This window comes from Berghia stephanieae, chromosome 4 (genome assembly GCF_034508935.2).
Source record: "Berghia stephanieae isolate SIO BIC M18660-M18661 chromosome 4, UCSD_Bste_1.3, whole genome shotgun sequence".
In the NCBI taxonomy this organism is placed as follows: Eukaryota; Metazoa; Mollusca; class Gastropoda; order Nudibranchia; family Aeolidiidae; genus Berghia; species Berghia stephanieae.
The window spans coordinates 70658302-70673261 of record NC_088363.1 but is presented as its reverse complement, the minus strand read 5'-3'; the positions used below and the strand labels follow the sequence as shown (position 1 = coordinate 70673261).

General features: G+C 32.6%; 1 protein-coding gene across 3 annotated transcripts in view; it reads left to right on the top strand.

Moving 5' to 3' along the window:
* Positions 1-14960, top strand: part of LOC144971144 (transmembrane protein 131-like) — a 73656-nt gene that overhangs the window by 46387 nt on the left and 12309 nt on the right. Inside the window, exons 15-31 of one of the 3 annotated variants that reach the window (XM_078911597.1) lie at positions 1-107; positions 281-403; positions 1109-1300; positions 2682-2834; positions 3717-3792; positions 5001-5118; positions 5440-5575; positions 6742-6851; positions 7308-7386; positions 8227-8408; positions 8680-8819; positions 9171-9372; positions 9910-11117; positions 11624-11766; positions 12054-12283; positions 12607-12698; positions 14706-14849. The exon at positions 1-107 is cut by the window's left edge and continues 4 nt beyond it. In XM_078911597.1, the coding sequence (XP_078767723.1) occupies positions 1-107; positions 281-403; positions 1109-1300; positions 2682-2834; positions 3717-3792; positions 5001-5118; positions 5440-5575; positions 6742-6851; positions 7308-7386; positions 8227-8408; positions 8680-8819; positions 9171-9372; positions 9910-11117; positions 11624-11766; positions 12054-12283; positions 12607-12698; positions 14706-14849 (3435 nt within the window). The remainder of the gene's footprint in view (positions 108-280; positions 404-1108; positions 1301-2681; positions 2835-3716; positions 3793-5000; positions 5119-5439; positions 5576-6741; positions 6852-7307; positions 7387-8226; positions 8409-8679; positions 8820-9170; positions 9373-9909; positions 11118-11623; positions 11767-12053; positions 12284-12606; positions 12699-14705; positions 14850-14960) is intronic. The other 2 variants (XM_078911598.1, XM_078911599.1) reach the window with 2 other exon arrangements.

Here is a 14960-nt window from a genome sequence, read left to right as displayed (position 1 = left end):
TACATCATCGTCCAGAAAAATTTGAAGGACAATTAGATTTTGGCACCTTAGGAATAGGGGAGAGCACCAGTATGATTTTTACCATCAGAAATGATAATCCTGTTGATGTAAGTATGAGTAAAAATTCAATTCCATTTACTTGATTTGTGGTTTTTTTTGGATTGTTTTGTTTTTTTCAAGCAATATTGATAGCTATTGATAGCAATTTGATATAAGTTATATTCACAAGTAGTGATTAATATACAGGTTTAATGATTATCTTGTCTTTTTATATTCACAGATTGTGATGGCCCATTTTGAAACCAATATGACATGGGCATCTGTTGAAATTTTAGGTATGGAGAAAGGAAATGGGACCACCCTTACTCGCAAGCATAATAAGTCAGAGATTAACCTAGACCCTGTAAGTTATGTGCTTTTTTAAAAAAAATCATCTTTGATGCATATGATAGAAAACATTTAAATCATTTTCTCATTTTACTGTTAGTTCCAAAAGAAACTACACCTGTATCGATGGCAGAGATCTGATTTTGATTGAGGATATATATATTTAGACTAGATTGATGAAACATTTACCAAATAAAATGGAAGAACTTAGCTTTTAAAAGCGTTATGAATTCAAACCCTGTAGTCCCATATGTTAACTGTTTTAACTAGGAGAGCAGGATAAGGAAAGTGATGCGAGTTTTTTGAAGTTGGAGTTTTATTATTGTGGGCTGATGGGATGGGAGAAATAATGAGAAAGAATTTCAGGCTTGGTGTGCTGAGAGTTTACATGAGTTTGCATTGGTTATCAGTCATCTCTGTGCCTTTAGATTATCATTATTATTATTATTATTATTATTATTATTATTATTATTATTATTATTATTATTATATTATTACTAGTAGTAATAGTATTAGTAGTACTAGCATAAGTTGTAGTATTGGTAATAGCAGTAGTAGTAGTAGTAATAGTAGTAGTTCATTTAATTATTTATTTATTTGAATGATTTAAGTGGAAATTTCTAAAAACGCTAACCATCATTACTTATTTGATAGTTTCAACTAGACACTTCTGCATTACATATAGTGTGAGTTTTTTTCTACCTTATTTCTTTACTTTCAGTTGTGCATCAAGCCTTATCACTATGCAGTGTTCAATGTTAGTATAATAGCGCCGGAGACAGAAGGGGCGCATGCAGCAGACATTTGGATGTTCACGCAGTTTCAAGACCTTTTTATTCCTATTGTTTTCCGCGCTGCCGAGGGCAGCCTTCACGCCATTCCAGACAAAATTGTATTTGAAAAAGTGTATCCAGTAAGTTTCTATTAAATTGTATAATTACTAATACCAACATTAGGCATATCCAACGTTTTTATTATGCTGTGTTTATTCTTTTAACAGATTATTTTTTTAATATACATAATTAATAGGATTTTTGTTTTTGTATTTATGTTATGTACATCATTGTACACTTAATCACACACCCTGGAGAGTTTGGCTTAGTGTGTCAATTAAGCGGAGAAGTTAATAATAGCATCTAAGCTTCAGCTTTCATATGCAATTCATGTAGGACCTTCCATTCTGTGTTTTCTACTGCCTTGGGATCATCATATTCAAGACATAGCCTCATTAGAATGTTTGTTTCTTAAATTTTATATATTTATTTATTTATTGGTGTTTGTTTTGTTGTAACCAAATGGTTATTTTTTATTTTTTTTAATTGTTTTCTTTTTCATGTTTTACCAACAACAAAATGTGACATTGTTGTTATAAGAACAGTAATTGTGAAGCGTTGATTGCTTTTTATTCTGTGCAAACTGTTTATAAATCCTTGTCTCCAATCCTGCCAATGTAGATCATCTGTATAGTGTTCTTAGATTTAGTGATGTTGTTTGTCCACCATGTCAAGTTTTTCAGTGTTTGTCAGGGGTGGTTTGTCACATTCTGATGACTCATCCTCATCTTCATTATCCAGGCGTTGTCTTTTGTGTGGCGGAACGGAGCTCAATAGCTCCTGAGATGTCAGGTCACCGCTGATATATATAGCATCGTTTATTTCATATGGCTGTTGGTTGTCACTGCAATCACGATTAAGTGGAGATGGTGTGCGATTAAGCAGAGCGATTATATAGAAAAAATTCAGCTTTTCTGAAATGTATAGCGTATAAGTGAAGTGTGCGATTAAGTGGAGTGAACTGTATATTGTAATATACTTATTCATACCCAAGTCAAGGGATATAATGTTTGTTTCAATTCTGGTCTCTTGACTCTCACAAAATTAAACACAATGAAAATTGGGACAAAGTCATTATTTTAGTAATTTGAGAATTTGTAAGTCATTTGGCATTTTACTTACTAAGCTTTGGATTTAATTCTTTCAGTTTAAAGGTGAAGTAGCTGCAGCAATATAATACTGTTAAGAAAATGCAATTTGCAAATGCTGTGTGTTGTTTATTAATGGAATAGATTTTTTAAAATACATTTTGTAATCTTTTTTATTTAAATTATGATTTTCTGAATTCTTAATGATAAGATTACTCTATTTGAGAGGATTTTGCACACACGTCAGTAAGGAATGACAGGATTATGTACATTTGGGTATCATGTGTAAAAGAGGTGAAAAGGTCTATTAAATAATATCTATTAAACTTAGAATTTTGTTAATTACCAACTCTTTTTTTCTTGTTTTGTCTAGGGCCGAGTGCCATACAAAGTTCTACAAATTCGGAGTACATTTGATGACTACATGGAGGTGACATCAGTCAGCTTTCAGCCAGCTGATGTCCGATTCTACTTTGTGCCACAGACTGGAAATACAATCGTTTTGCAACCTCATGAGCAGAACATTGTAAGTATAGTTATGTATTTTGGACTTTTAAATGTTTAGTTTATGGTTGAAAATTTTGGTTTAAGAAAATATTCTCTAGCACAAAAGATGAGTGTTGGAGGTTGATATGTAAATGAAAAAGTAAATCAAGAATACTTTTATAACTGACTTAAACAATAATTTATCTGTATCTTAAAACTAATCGTATGGTCTTGGAAGGTATTATTTTCATATGACATAAAATTATCATGTCATAACTATGTAGCAATCACCACAGAACACTTAACAAATGCAATTTTCTGGGTGGGGTTCCTGATCTCCCACAGTGGGCAGGGAGACACTTACTGTGTCTTCTATCCCCCTATATCTGTTTTCCAACATGCTTTCTGTATATGTCTTGGGATGAGATTACTTGGTTTTGTCCTTGCCCTGGCCGGATACATTGTCTGAGAGGGAAACAGTCAAATGTATAGTTAAAGTTATACACTGTATTGTTTTGTTTATCTTATAATATATGATGTGTAAACATTTCAATGTATTCCTCTTAGTGGGGACCTGTGCTTGTGTCTGGATGAGACTTTTAGGTGATCTCAAACTAAGTACTTTGATGGTGTGCTCTTGGAATCTACATCTGTTTCCTATTTGAACCAATTCCCCTTTAAATGTAATTCTAGAAGTTTTTACTAGAACTTCCCATCTTCTTCCTTTTTACTGGCGCTGATACGACCTTAATGTGTTGCAAGCACCATAAAGCCCTTTAAAAACAAAAACAAAACAAAAACAATTTAAAAATGCAATTTTAATAACAATTGAACAAAGAGACATTTTAAACTTGATCAAATATAATTTCCTTTACCAAAGAGACTCAAATTTTCTAATTTCCATTATTTTTTTTTCTTTCAGGTCGGCAAAATTTATTTTGATACAAAAAGATTTTGTGGTGATGACTGCTATGTAGGTGTTCCATTGTTGTCTCCTGGTAAGTTCACTAAGATTTAAAACAAAATCCTACTTTGTTGTTTGGAACTGATTATCTTGTTTTATATTGATTGAATGAGACAGAGATAGATAGAGAGAGTGAGTGAGAGCCAGCGAGCAAGGGAATTAGTGGGAGCAAGCGAGAGGGTGAGAGCGAATGAGAAAGAAGGGGGGGGGGGGGTGAAAGCGATTGTATGTTCATTTTTAGTGGGACTGGTCAGTTAACTCTCTTGAGTTCATGTGCATGGAAAATCGAATAAATTTGTTCGATTTTCAATGAGGGTGAACTCAAGAGAGTTAAATGTCGGATTCTTGGATCATAAGAGCACCACAGGGGTCAGTTATTTATGTAATGAAATATATTTATATTATGCATGTATTTGCTTGTAAAAACTGTCATTGAGACAGAATCTAAGTGGCAAGATGATTGTTCGTTTTTCGTCCTGCTCGTATGCCTGTAATTCTTGAGACAATTGTCTGAAATTAGATAAACCCTTGATTTTCTACCATAGAGAACACCATAGACAAAATAAATTTTAAGAACTTGTGGAGAAAAAGAAAATCCCAGAAAAAAAAACATAAAAACTGGTTGGCTACCAAGTCCGTTTCTCGTACTTTCAGTTTCCTTTGCCTATTGCTCAAATGTTGCTGTCACAGGGCTTACACTCTTCACGGGTTATCATCTGTGGTGCCTCTCTCTTTTATTCACTGCTTTCATGTTGGCTCTTCTGCTTTCATCGCAGTTCTCCAACATCTGTGTTTAACACACATTCCTGACATTTTGTATCATCAAATGTATTAACACACGATTTGACTCAATATACTATATTTCTTTGACACACGATTTGACTCAATATACTATATTTCTTTGTAACAGATTCTGACACAATTTTAGACCTCATTATTTCTTTGTATTTTATTATTGTTTATCGGAACATTGCCAGAGAAATTTCGGCCAAGTAAAACTGAATAATTAATCCTGAACTGAAATAGATGTTTATGTCTCTGTGTTGCCAGCTTCACACTCAACTTTTTTTATTCAGTTATTTAGGAATGATACATCATACTATTATCAACATCTGTTGATCTATCTGATTTTTTTTAAAAAGCAATTCTCAGACAACATGATTTACAGGTCTGTTGTATGATGATTTAACAGTATGTGTTGTCATTGCTTAATTTATGTCATTTCATTAAAAACTTCTGTAGCTGGCCACCAGTGGCTACTAGGCATGACTTTGGACAAGGATGTGGCAGACACCGATCAATACCTTTACACCAAATTGCGACAGAAATGGGAGAAACTCAACCATTTACAACAAAATATGTAAGTAGAAAATGTGTTATGGGTTTGTTTTTTGGAATTTTTTCTTTTCTTTTTAACTAAATATTGGATATGTATTAGTTTTTCTCACTCCTGTGTTTATATCAAACTGAACTATGACACATCTGTTCAAAAGCATAATAAAGGTTAAATAGATGTTAAAGAAATAAATTAATAAATAGATTTTAAGAATTTTATTTAAAAGTCTCAGTCGCCAAATTTTAAATTTTTTTTTTTTTTTTTTTTTTTCTCAATATTAAAATGTCAAAACTGTCATGAAAAACATTATGCATTTTAAATTTTTTTTGGTCTTTGATTCCACAGAGCCAATGTGACCATAGAGCTGGACACCAATCAAGTCAGAGGTTTTTTGTTTTCAGCCCAGGCTTATCTTCAGTGGCCATCGTTGGTCAGAAAGTCCAGAATCAAATATCCTCTCACACAGATTGGAAACATATCAGTAATTATTTTTCTTACTACTTACTTCTTTACCATTCTTAAGGATCAAAGTATGCTTATAAAAAAAATTCTCTCACTAGTTCTAAGGTAATTTTGAGAATTTTTTTTCCTTTCTTAAAAAATCATGTTTTATATTGCAAGTGTTTACACTAATGTAAGTGTGTAAAAAAAAAAAAAAAAGAAAAAGAAAATATAACATTTCAGATTTACAGTCTATATAAGATTGCATTCCCAATTTGAAATACTTATTAAAGACAAAGATACAAAATAGTAAAGAGGATAAATTGATATTTGTCGAGGAAAAGTTGCTTAAATGCAAATGTATCCAATCTGAGAGACATGTTATTGGCCATTGCTTCCCTGAACTTATTTGGGTCAAGAAACTTTACATGCAGTAAACTCTTTGAAATAAAATAATGAGATGAAAACTAAACAGAAACCTATTTGCTACTATCATTATCTATTGATCATCCCATTGTTGTTGAACTCATTACAAGCTTTATGAAGATGACACGAGTCCTTTCTGTTGTTGTCTATTTACCCCTCCATCCAACTTGTTTAAAGCAATTTGTAACATTTTTTTATTTAAAGTATAGGTAGATTTTTGACCAATCAAAACATGGAATTTATGACACACCTTCACACATCTCGGACAAACATAGTTGGTTGTTTATAAACAATAAAGTGAATGAACTCGACTTGTCTCTGATCATTGTTATTGTCTTCATACCACCAGATGGGTAACGAGTTTTCACACGTTTAAGTTTACACATAGATTTCTGTGTTGGTTTTATTCATCAAGCAGTAGAACAGTGGGTAATTTACTTTGGCACATACCATCGATAGTAAAACGTGTAGTTTTCTATGTTAACCAATCACTGTCACCTTTACATCATGATGACTGTCCGAAAGTGGTTATCTAGGTGTCTATAAGACGTTATTAACTGTGCTGAAAAGGGGGGGGGGGCATATGAGGTGATGTTCGAGTCTCCCATATTACAATGCAAAGCCTGATCTACTTAGCCACCTCTCTCCCCTTGCCTTGTTTGTCTGCTTATACCTTTTTATTAGTGTTTATGGGATTTAACATTGTTCAAGGAATTTAATTAAAAGTTTCAAACTATTATCTATTATATTCTTTTTTTTTTTTTTTCTTTTCCCTTTCAGGTCTCTGATTTTATTGTAGAAAATAGTGGCAATGAGTTGGTACTGGTACAAATCCTGCCTTTGTCATTGTATCCAAATACTCATTCTGTCATAGATCTAGTTCGTGATAGGTGAGGCATGATTCAATTATTTATTGAGGTTATGGTTAAATGGTTTTAGAAATTTTACTGAAAAAAAAAAGATTTGATTAGCTATCATTATGAACATAATAGCTCTGCAATTTGTATTTTGAATTTGACAAAATAAGTATCAACATCTTGAACTTAGTCCACTCTTTTTTTCATTTTCTTTCTTTTTTTTTTTTTTCTTTTTTAAACATTTTATCTATGAAACAACTATTGCATTTATGATTAAAATTTCTATTGTGAAAGAAAATGCAAATGACAAGAAATTGTTTCAAATGCACACTGTTTGATTTATAAAAATAACAACTTGATCACTCCCCATAAAGCCAAGAGGTTATTTATGCTGTCATATCCGTTTTCTATTTTTTGTTCTTTTCTGTTTGAAATGACTGACAGTTGATATTGCATGGTCCTTACATTATACGAATGTTCTCTCCACAGACTTTATCATGAACTACCAGATTACATTGATACAGAAGACAATACCTCATTTGTCTTGTACGACTTGGAGTCATTAAGCGTAAGTCTGCTGGTCAATTTTTAAGAATGTGGAGGAAAATATTTATTCCCAGAAAAGAAAAAAAAAATAGAAGTAGAAGAGTATTTTTTATATTTTGCTCCACATGTAATTAGTGCTATATAGAATCATAATATATCAGTTGATGAAATAAAAAGGTCTCTAACTTTGACAATTTGTTACCCATGTAAGTTTTGATCTAATATAGATATTTTGCAGTCATGTAATAAGAGTTAATATGTATATCGATGAAAATAAATGAATATTTTTGTATGGCTTGTCTAAGTAAATCTGTAATTGCGCAAAATCACACTTACTTCACATTATGCATTCAGATTTTCAAACATTCCTGGTACGTCTTCATCGTTGACTTGGGACTTAACAAAATAATTTCTATATTGAGAATGATTTTATATTTTAAAGTAATTATTCACAAACTTTAAGTTGTTCAAATAAGATTTATTTAAATTTCCTATTTTTCCTCTTCGACTCATGCAATTATTTTTTTGGGTAGTTACAAATACTTTTGGGGGGGGGGGGGGGGGGGGGGGGGGGGGTGATATTTTTGACTGAGGTGAGTAGTCTTCCTGAGGTTGGAAATTATTCAGTGGTCTAAAATTGTATTGTAACGTCTCATCAAAATTATTGTAGTAATGGTAAAAAGATTAAAGTTCATTTTGCAATAATGTCAAATTATATAAATTTGTCATTTTTGCAATTTAGATAATTTTATTTTTTTTACTTTATTTTCTGTAGTGTCCATGTTGAATGTTACAAAGGGTTGAAAAGGAAATTATCATTGCCATGTGGCTTTTATTTTAATCTTGCCGACTTTTATTTCAGAAGACTGGCAACAATGGTACCTCCAGTATTTTTCAGCTACGCAAGACAGTAGAGAATACTCTGGGTGTGATTCCTCACAAGCAGAGCCTTGCCACCCTCTTATCCCCTGGTCAGAAAATCAGGGTCAAAGTAGGATTTAAACCCAGAGATGAGCAGTCTAGATCCTCTCTAATTATTGTCAGGTATAGTTTTGTACGTTAATGAAGGGCAACATTCCATTTAATTATGCATTGCACTTATCACAATAGATAAATCATTCACTAATCAACGTCATGGTATGTTTTCGAATGACAAAGGAACATTGAATGTAATTGATTAAATCATAAATTCATTTTTATCATTGCTGTTCAAAACATTTAATCAGAACTAAACAAATCTCAATAAGATCCTATTTTATTATTATTTAATATTATTATTTTGGTTTTCTTTTTTAATTTTTTTTTCATTTGTCAGAAACAACCTGACCATAGTGGATGCAGTGGTAGTCCTAGGAGAAGGCAGCTATGGGGAGATGCGATTTAGTAGCAGAAAACCTGGATCCAGTATGCCGCTGACCTTTGAGATGACAGAAAAACATCTCAAAAATTGTGATGGTAAGTTTTTCTTGCAATTTATTTTCAGTACTTGGATTGAGATAATTCAGTTGAAAGAGAAATTTCACTTTTCTTTTAATGTTCTTTCATACTATAAAACTATGAAACTACTATAATACTACTATAAAACTCCATAATCAAATAGCAAAGGGGAGCTAAAAATGACATATTTTAATCTATGCTTTTTAAAACTTTACTATCTTTTATATATTTTCAACTCCATAATCAAATAGCAAAAAAAAGATCTAAAAATGACATAACTTAATTTATGCTTTTCAAGATTTATTTTATTTTATATAGTAATTTATTTATAAGTTGGTATTTGAAAATAATTTTTTTCTCCATTCACAGTCACAGAGCGCAAGAGTAACCGCAATATTTTACCAAACTTTACAGTAAGACGGTCTTTTACCCTGAGAAACACAGGGGACCTGCCATTTTTTGTCCATGGTTTCAGCATTAGTGATTGGCCATGTGAAGGCTATGGTTTCAAAGTTTTGGAGTGTTCTGGGTTTGAAATGTTACCCAATACCAGTCGGAAAGTAAATATTGCGTAAGTATATTTTAAAATTTTGTATCATTTCTCATCAGTTTTTAATATTTAAACAAAATACATCTTGTATTTCTATTCAGGAAAATTTATCAACACGATTTCAAGATGTTGAATTGTTTTTCTTTTTGTTTTTTTTAAAATGATGGAATACTGTCTTAAGGTCCTGTCACTAAGAGGTGCTGACTTTTGTCTCCTAGGATATGAATTATTGATCTTGCAACCTGAAACAGTTTGTAAACATTTTTTGCTTCCACTTGAAAGGATGCTCTTCCATTGCAAAGTATTTTCTTGAGTCCCAGCAACTGATTCACTTGTATGTGAACAACACAGGAGCCTGAAAAAAACTGATGTCATACACTGAACTTTGGTAATTCCAATGCATACTTTAGCGAACAGTAAATTGACAATTTTCGTGATTGTAGTTAGAAAATTTCAGGTATCAAAGGATACTATATTCCTTTTTTTGTCTCCCCACTCTATATTTGGGTATAAAAGATAATTTAATAACCCCCTCTCCTTTTATTGTATTTATTTCAGCTTCACTCCAGATTTTACCATGTCTCAAATCCAGCGAGTCCTCACTGTGCATACTAGTTTGGGTCCACCAGCCACCCATGCTAATTACTCATTACAAGCCATGGTGCCCTACGATCTCTTGTCCCATTGTTCTGCAGCCTTACCTCGTCCTAGTTGGGAACCTCTTCTCTACTACTTTGTAGTCTGCCTGGTTGGTTTCATTGTTTGTTGCATCATGGTCTTGGCTTACTTTGAATCAGATCGTGTCACAGCAGATTATTTGAGGAAACGCTTGAAAGTTACCAACAATGGCACTCAGACATTTGAGAGGGGCAAGGTATTTGATTTGAGGAGTGTAAATGGTGTGGGAAATGTTACCCATAATTGTTCTTCTCCCTCTCAGTCAGGATCAAGCTCTCCAATTTCAAGCGATGTAGGTAAAGTCCTTGTAGGAAACAGGGTCAATGGCATTCATAACTCGGTTTATACAAATGGCCTTCACGACCACTCAAAAGCTAAAATGAATGGCCAGAACATTCACCAGTTAAACAGTGATACCCAAACAAATCACCACCATCACTCTAGTTCTGGAGTCAACAATGGTTGCAGAAAACGATCCTTTTTACAGAGCCTTCAACACTTTATCAAATCTTCTTTTGGTTTCAAATATTTTAAATCTCGAAACACTAAAAAATACTTCCAGCCTACTCAACAACCTCAGACGCAACTGAATACAAGAGATTCTTCTAACCCCGTGAATTCTATGAATTCGACTAAGATGGTCTCATCCGATTTACAGCAGCAGAAACAAAACTCTGAGATTTCTCCATCCTCAAACTCAACAACCCAACAAGATTCTAGTTCTATGAATGCCATTTCTGAGAAATCCATTCCAGTTTCCTCTTTACCACTTTGCAAGGTAAAGAAAGGAAAGTTAAATAATAAAACGAAACAGGTAGTGGCCATGGATCATAATCAGGTTGACGGGAGTCCTCCAGTAGAAACTGCCTCATCTTCGTCATCAATTTCGTCAACTTCCTCATCTCGTAAAAACAAGAAAGATTCTTCACCATTGAGCAGCGCTGGTGACAGGAAAAATTCCATGAGGGGGATAGAAGAGACAATTGCAGTCTCCAAGTGTAACCCTGTCAGCACTAGCAATTATAACCAGGTGGACGACTTTGATGATTTTGACATTCAACAACTGAATAGTCATGGATCAAAAATAGGTAAGAAATAAAGAAGACAACAAAGATGAAATATAGATTATCATTGCCAATAACATGATTGGAAACAGTTTGGATTTTAATATTTTGATTCCCAGTCAACTTCCATTTCATGGCATCTGCTTTCGAGGGACCATAATTATTGCATAATGTGGTTGATTTTAGAAATATCAAAAGATTGTTTGATATTATCCTTCTGTCTGTCTGTCTCTCTCTCTCTCTCTCTCTCTCTCTCTCTCTCTCTCTCTCTCTCTCTCTCTCTCTCTCTCTCTCTCTCTCTCTCTCTCTCTCTCTCTCTCTCTCTCTCTTTTCTCTATCTCACACACACACACACACACACAATCACAATATGATAGACTGGAGAAATGCATTATCTTAATTAAATTAAATTGTAACATTGACCGTTTTTCTTTTTTTCATAATATACCATGTCAATTTGTACAGTCTAAGCTGGATATTACTATTTTAACTTTAATGTCATGTATTTTTTTTTCATTTACTTGATACAGCCAAACAACGCTCTGGCAAGAAGAATAAATCCAAATCCAAGACAGATTCTACACATATCAGCCACCAGGACATTTTTGTGGATGAAGTGGACGATGTTTCATCCACTACCACAGAGTCATCGGGTGGAGATATGGATGATAAGGTTTGTTGCAGCCAATTCTTTCCTTTATTTATCCAGTTCCATTGTCAAATGTTTCCATCAATCTTTTATTAAGGACAAATATATTGTAATATGATTATAATATGCAAAAGTGATACAAGGCTGTTTTTATACATGGAATGGTTATTCAAAATTAGTCCATATGATGTGAATGAACCTAGATCCAGATAAATAAATTTATTGCTTTTGTAAAAATGGGGAAACCAATAAAAGCATATAGCGTATATCAATTGCAATTATATTAGTATCAATATGTTCTTTCAATTCAGATTCAAGACAGTTCTGACATTACAATCATAACCACCGACATCAGTGCCGTAACCTCCTATGGTATGGGAAGCAAATGGAAAAAACAGGGAGGTGCGCTTATTGTAGCTACCCAAGGAGATGAGATTTTAGATGATGATGACTCAAACTTTGAAGTTTCCTCCAAATCCAGGGCACATCGAAAGATTCGCGTGGATAAAGACACTTATGGTGGGGACATTATGAAACCTGAGTAAGTGAAATTATAGAATTTTATTCTGTTTCAACTTTTATCCTTAAAAATTGTCAGTGAATAGAGTTGCCAATTCCTGTTTGTTTCTGTTTTCTAGGAAACTTCTCCCTCATTTTGTATCTCAACAGCTGACAAAAAGCATCTGATTGTGGTAGAGAGCTGGTCAGTTATTAGTTATTCACCTTGAAAAAGCAACTGAAGTTGAAATCCAAGTCAACAGAAACATCAGGCTCATGCAAACTGCTTCATACACCCAGGTTATGGAGTTTTTCAAGTTTGACAATGTATTCAGCCAACATTCTCTCTTTCTTTTCTTGCAACAGTACATATGAGTTACCATACGCCCTCCCAAAAGAGAAGGACAAAGCAGACAAGAATGCTAAGAAGCCGAAGAAAGTAAAGAAGATTGCCAAAGGTATGGTGTTGCCACATAAAGTCTGTTTTCACCTCTCTTTGAACTTAAAGAGAGGTAAACTTTCTTTTATTCCTCAGTTGTCACATGTTTACTTATTTTTATTATCTCTACCACCACTTAGCATGATTTCTTTATTTATTTAATGGTAAGTATTTGGTTATTATTTTACTCGTTCTTGATATTCAGATTATTTATCATTGCTTCATTTGAATATTTTAAAATTCTGTTCCATAACTTTCAAAAATTGATTTATACTTATGATGTCTGTATCCAATCAAAACAAAATCTAGTCTTGCAACCATGTAAATCCTCATTCATTCTAACAAACCTCAATGCATGTGAATGAATATATGTTCGTCTTTGTTGCTGTGTTGTCATTTGCTTTTCGTGTTGTATACCTCAGTTAGGTAAAACTACAAAATTTCTCACATTCTGATTATTTTCCTTTAATCCTCCAATAATTCCTACATCCGTCCTATTGTATTTCTAAGATTTTAATAACACTATTTTATTAATCTCATGGTATTCATATTTTCTCTATAATAATTAAAATTTAAACAATCTTTTTTAATTAAATTTTTTGTTTGTTTTATTTTTAAAATTTATTTTGGGGGATGGGGGAGGGAGGCATAAACAAACAGCAGCTATACAACCTTTTTAAACAAAACAAAAAAGTAGTGTAGAGAATGAATATATGATATCAATTATCAAATTCGGCCGAAACAAATGAAACATAATAAATGGAAATGTTGTTTTTAGTATTGAGACCTCATTAGTAATTAAAATGAAAAACAAAATTGGTTATGTTCTCATTGACACTAAAAGACCAAGGAAGATTAATGAAAAGTTTTTGATTGAGACTCAATCTCTTTTTCAATGTGATGATCACTATAGCAAGCACTTGATAAACTTGTCATTTCTGATTAAATAAGTGGTGACTTCATTCACTTCTATCAGTAAAGAGATCATGGTATAATATCTGGAAAATCCGCTTCTTTTGTAGGTTCTTTGTTAAACTGTTTACCATTAAGTATGGTGATTGAAATTTATTTTAAATCTTCAAAATTTGATTTTTTTAAAGTACTCGTGAGCTTTATATTATAAGCTTTAATATTTTTTTTCTTTCTCATTTACCGTTTCTAGGCATGGGAAACATGTAGACATTAAAAAAAATTTTCAACTTTCTGATTTAAAAAAAAATTCAAAATCCATCCCCAAATAAGAATTGTTAATTTTATTTTAAGGTGATAAAGTGAAAAAGATGCGAGTTCTCAAGAACTGATAAAGTGGAAATTATGGAAGTTCATTATGAGTTTGACTAAAAATAATTATATTTTAGATATTGGAATAATGCTTTTGTTCTTCAAGTGAAGATTGAACAAAAAGATTATGAAACATGTGATTGTGTGTGGATGTCTGATTTATCGATCATTGTTGTCATGGAAATGTAATGTGATGACAGAATCATGTGCATGATAGAACACAGTAGTGATGCCTTGCTGGAACACAAATAGAACTAGGAATTAGTATTTAGATTTAGATAGATTATGTTCTTATTTGGTTTTGTTTTTCTTTTGTGTTGATTAAGTTCATATATTTAATTTCATCATTTGTTTTTTTAAAAGCAAGATTTGATTATTTTGTCTTTCGGAAGAAAACTGTATGTGCAATAACGGTTGAATAGTAAAGTGAAGATTTTAAGGAGCAATCAAGATGATATGTAATAAATAGTTCTCAGAAATTATTTTTTTCTAAAGAGATGGCCAAGCACAGCCCAATAGGCCAGTGTTTGGCTATCTTTTTATTCAGTTGGTGAGACAGGTTTATCTTGAACTATTTATTCATTCTTTTTTTTTTTTGTTACAATTTTATAAAAAATTCATCAGTGTGTCCCAATATTTTTGATGGCACATATAGTCTTCTTTCGTAAAGCAGCACTTTTTAAAAATGTTTGTTTCTTTAAGTGTTTTGATTTTTGGTGTTGTCTGTTGTTTGTCATTGTGCTAGGTGTTGCTACTACCATTCCTTCCACTACTACCACTAGCAGTAACCAGCCATCACTCTTCTCCTCCTCGTCCGTCGAGTCAGAGGACCCAGCAGATGAACGGGAGTCACCTCCCCCTGACTGGGATCAACCGGATCTGGCACTGGGTTAGCTTCTTTATTTATAAAAATTAAACTCCCTCCTTTTTTATGAATTCAAAAAAAAAAAAAAAATTTAAAGCTTCTCTCCTCATTTTAAATTATTATTATTATTATTAT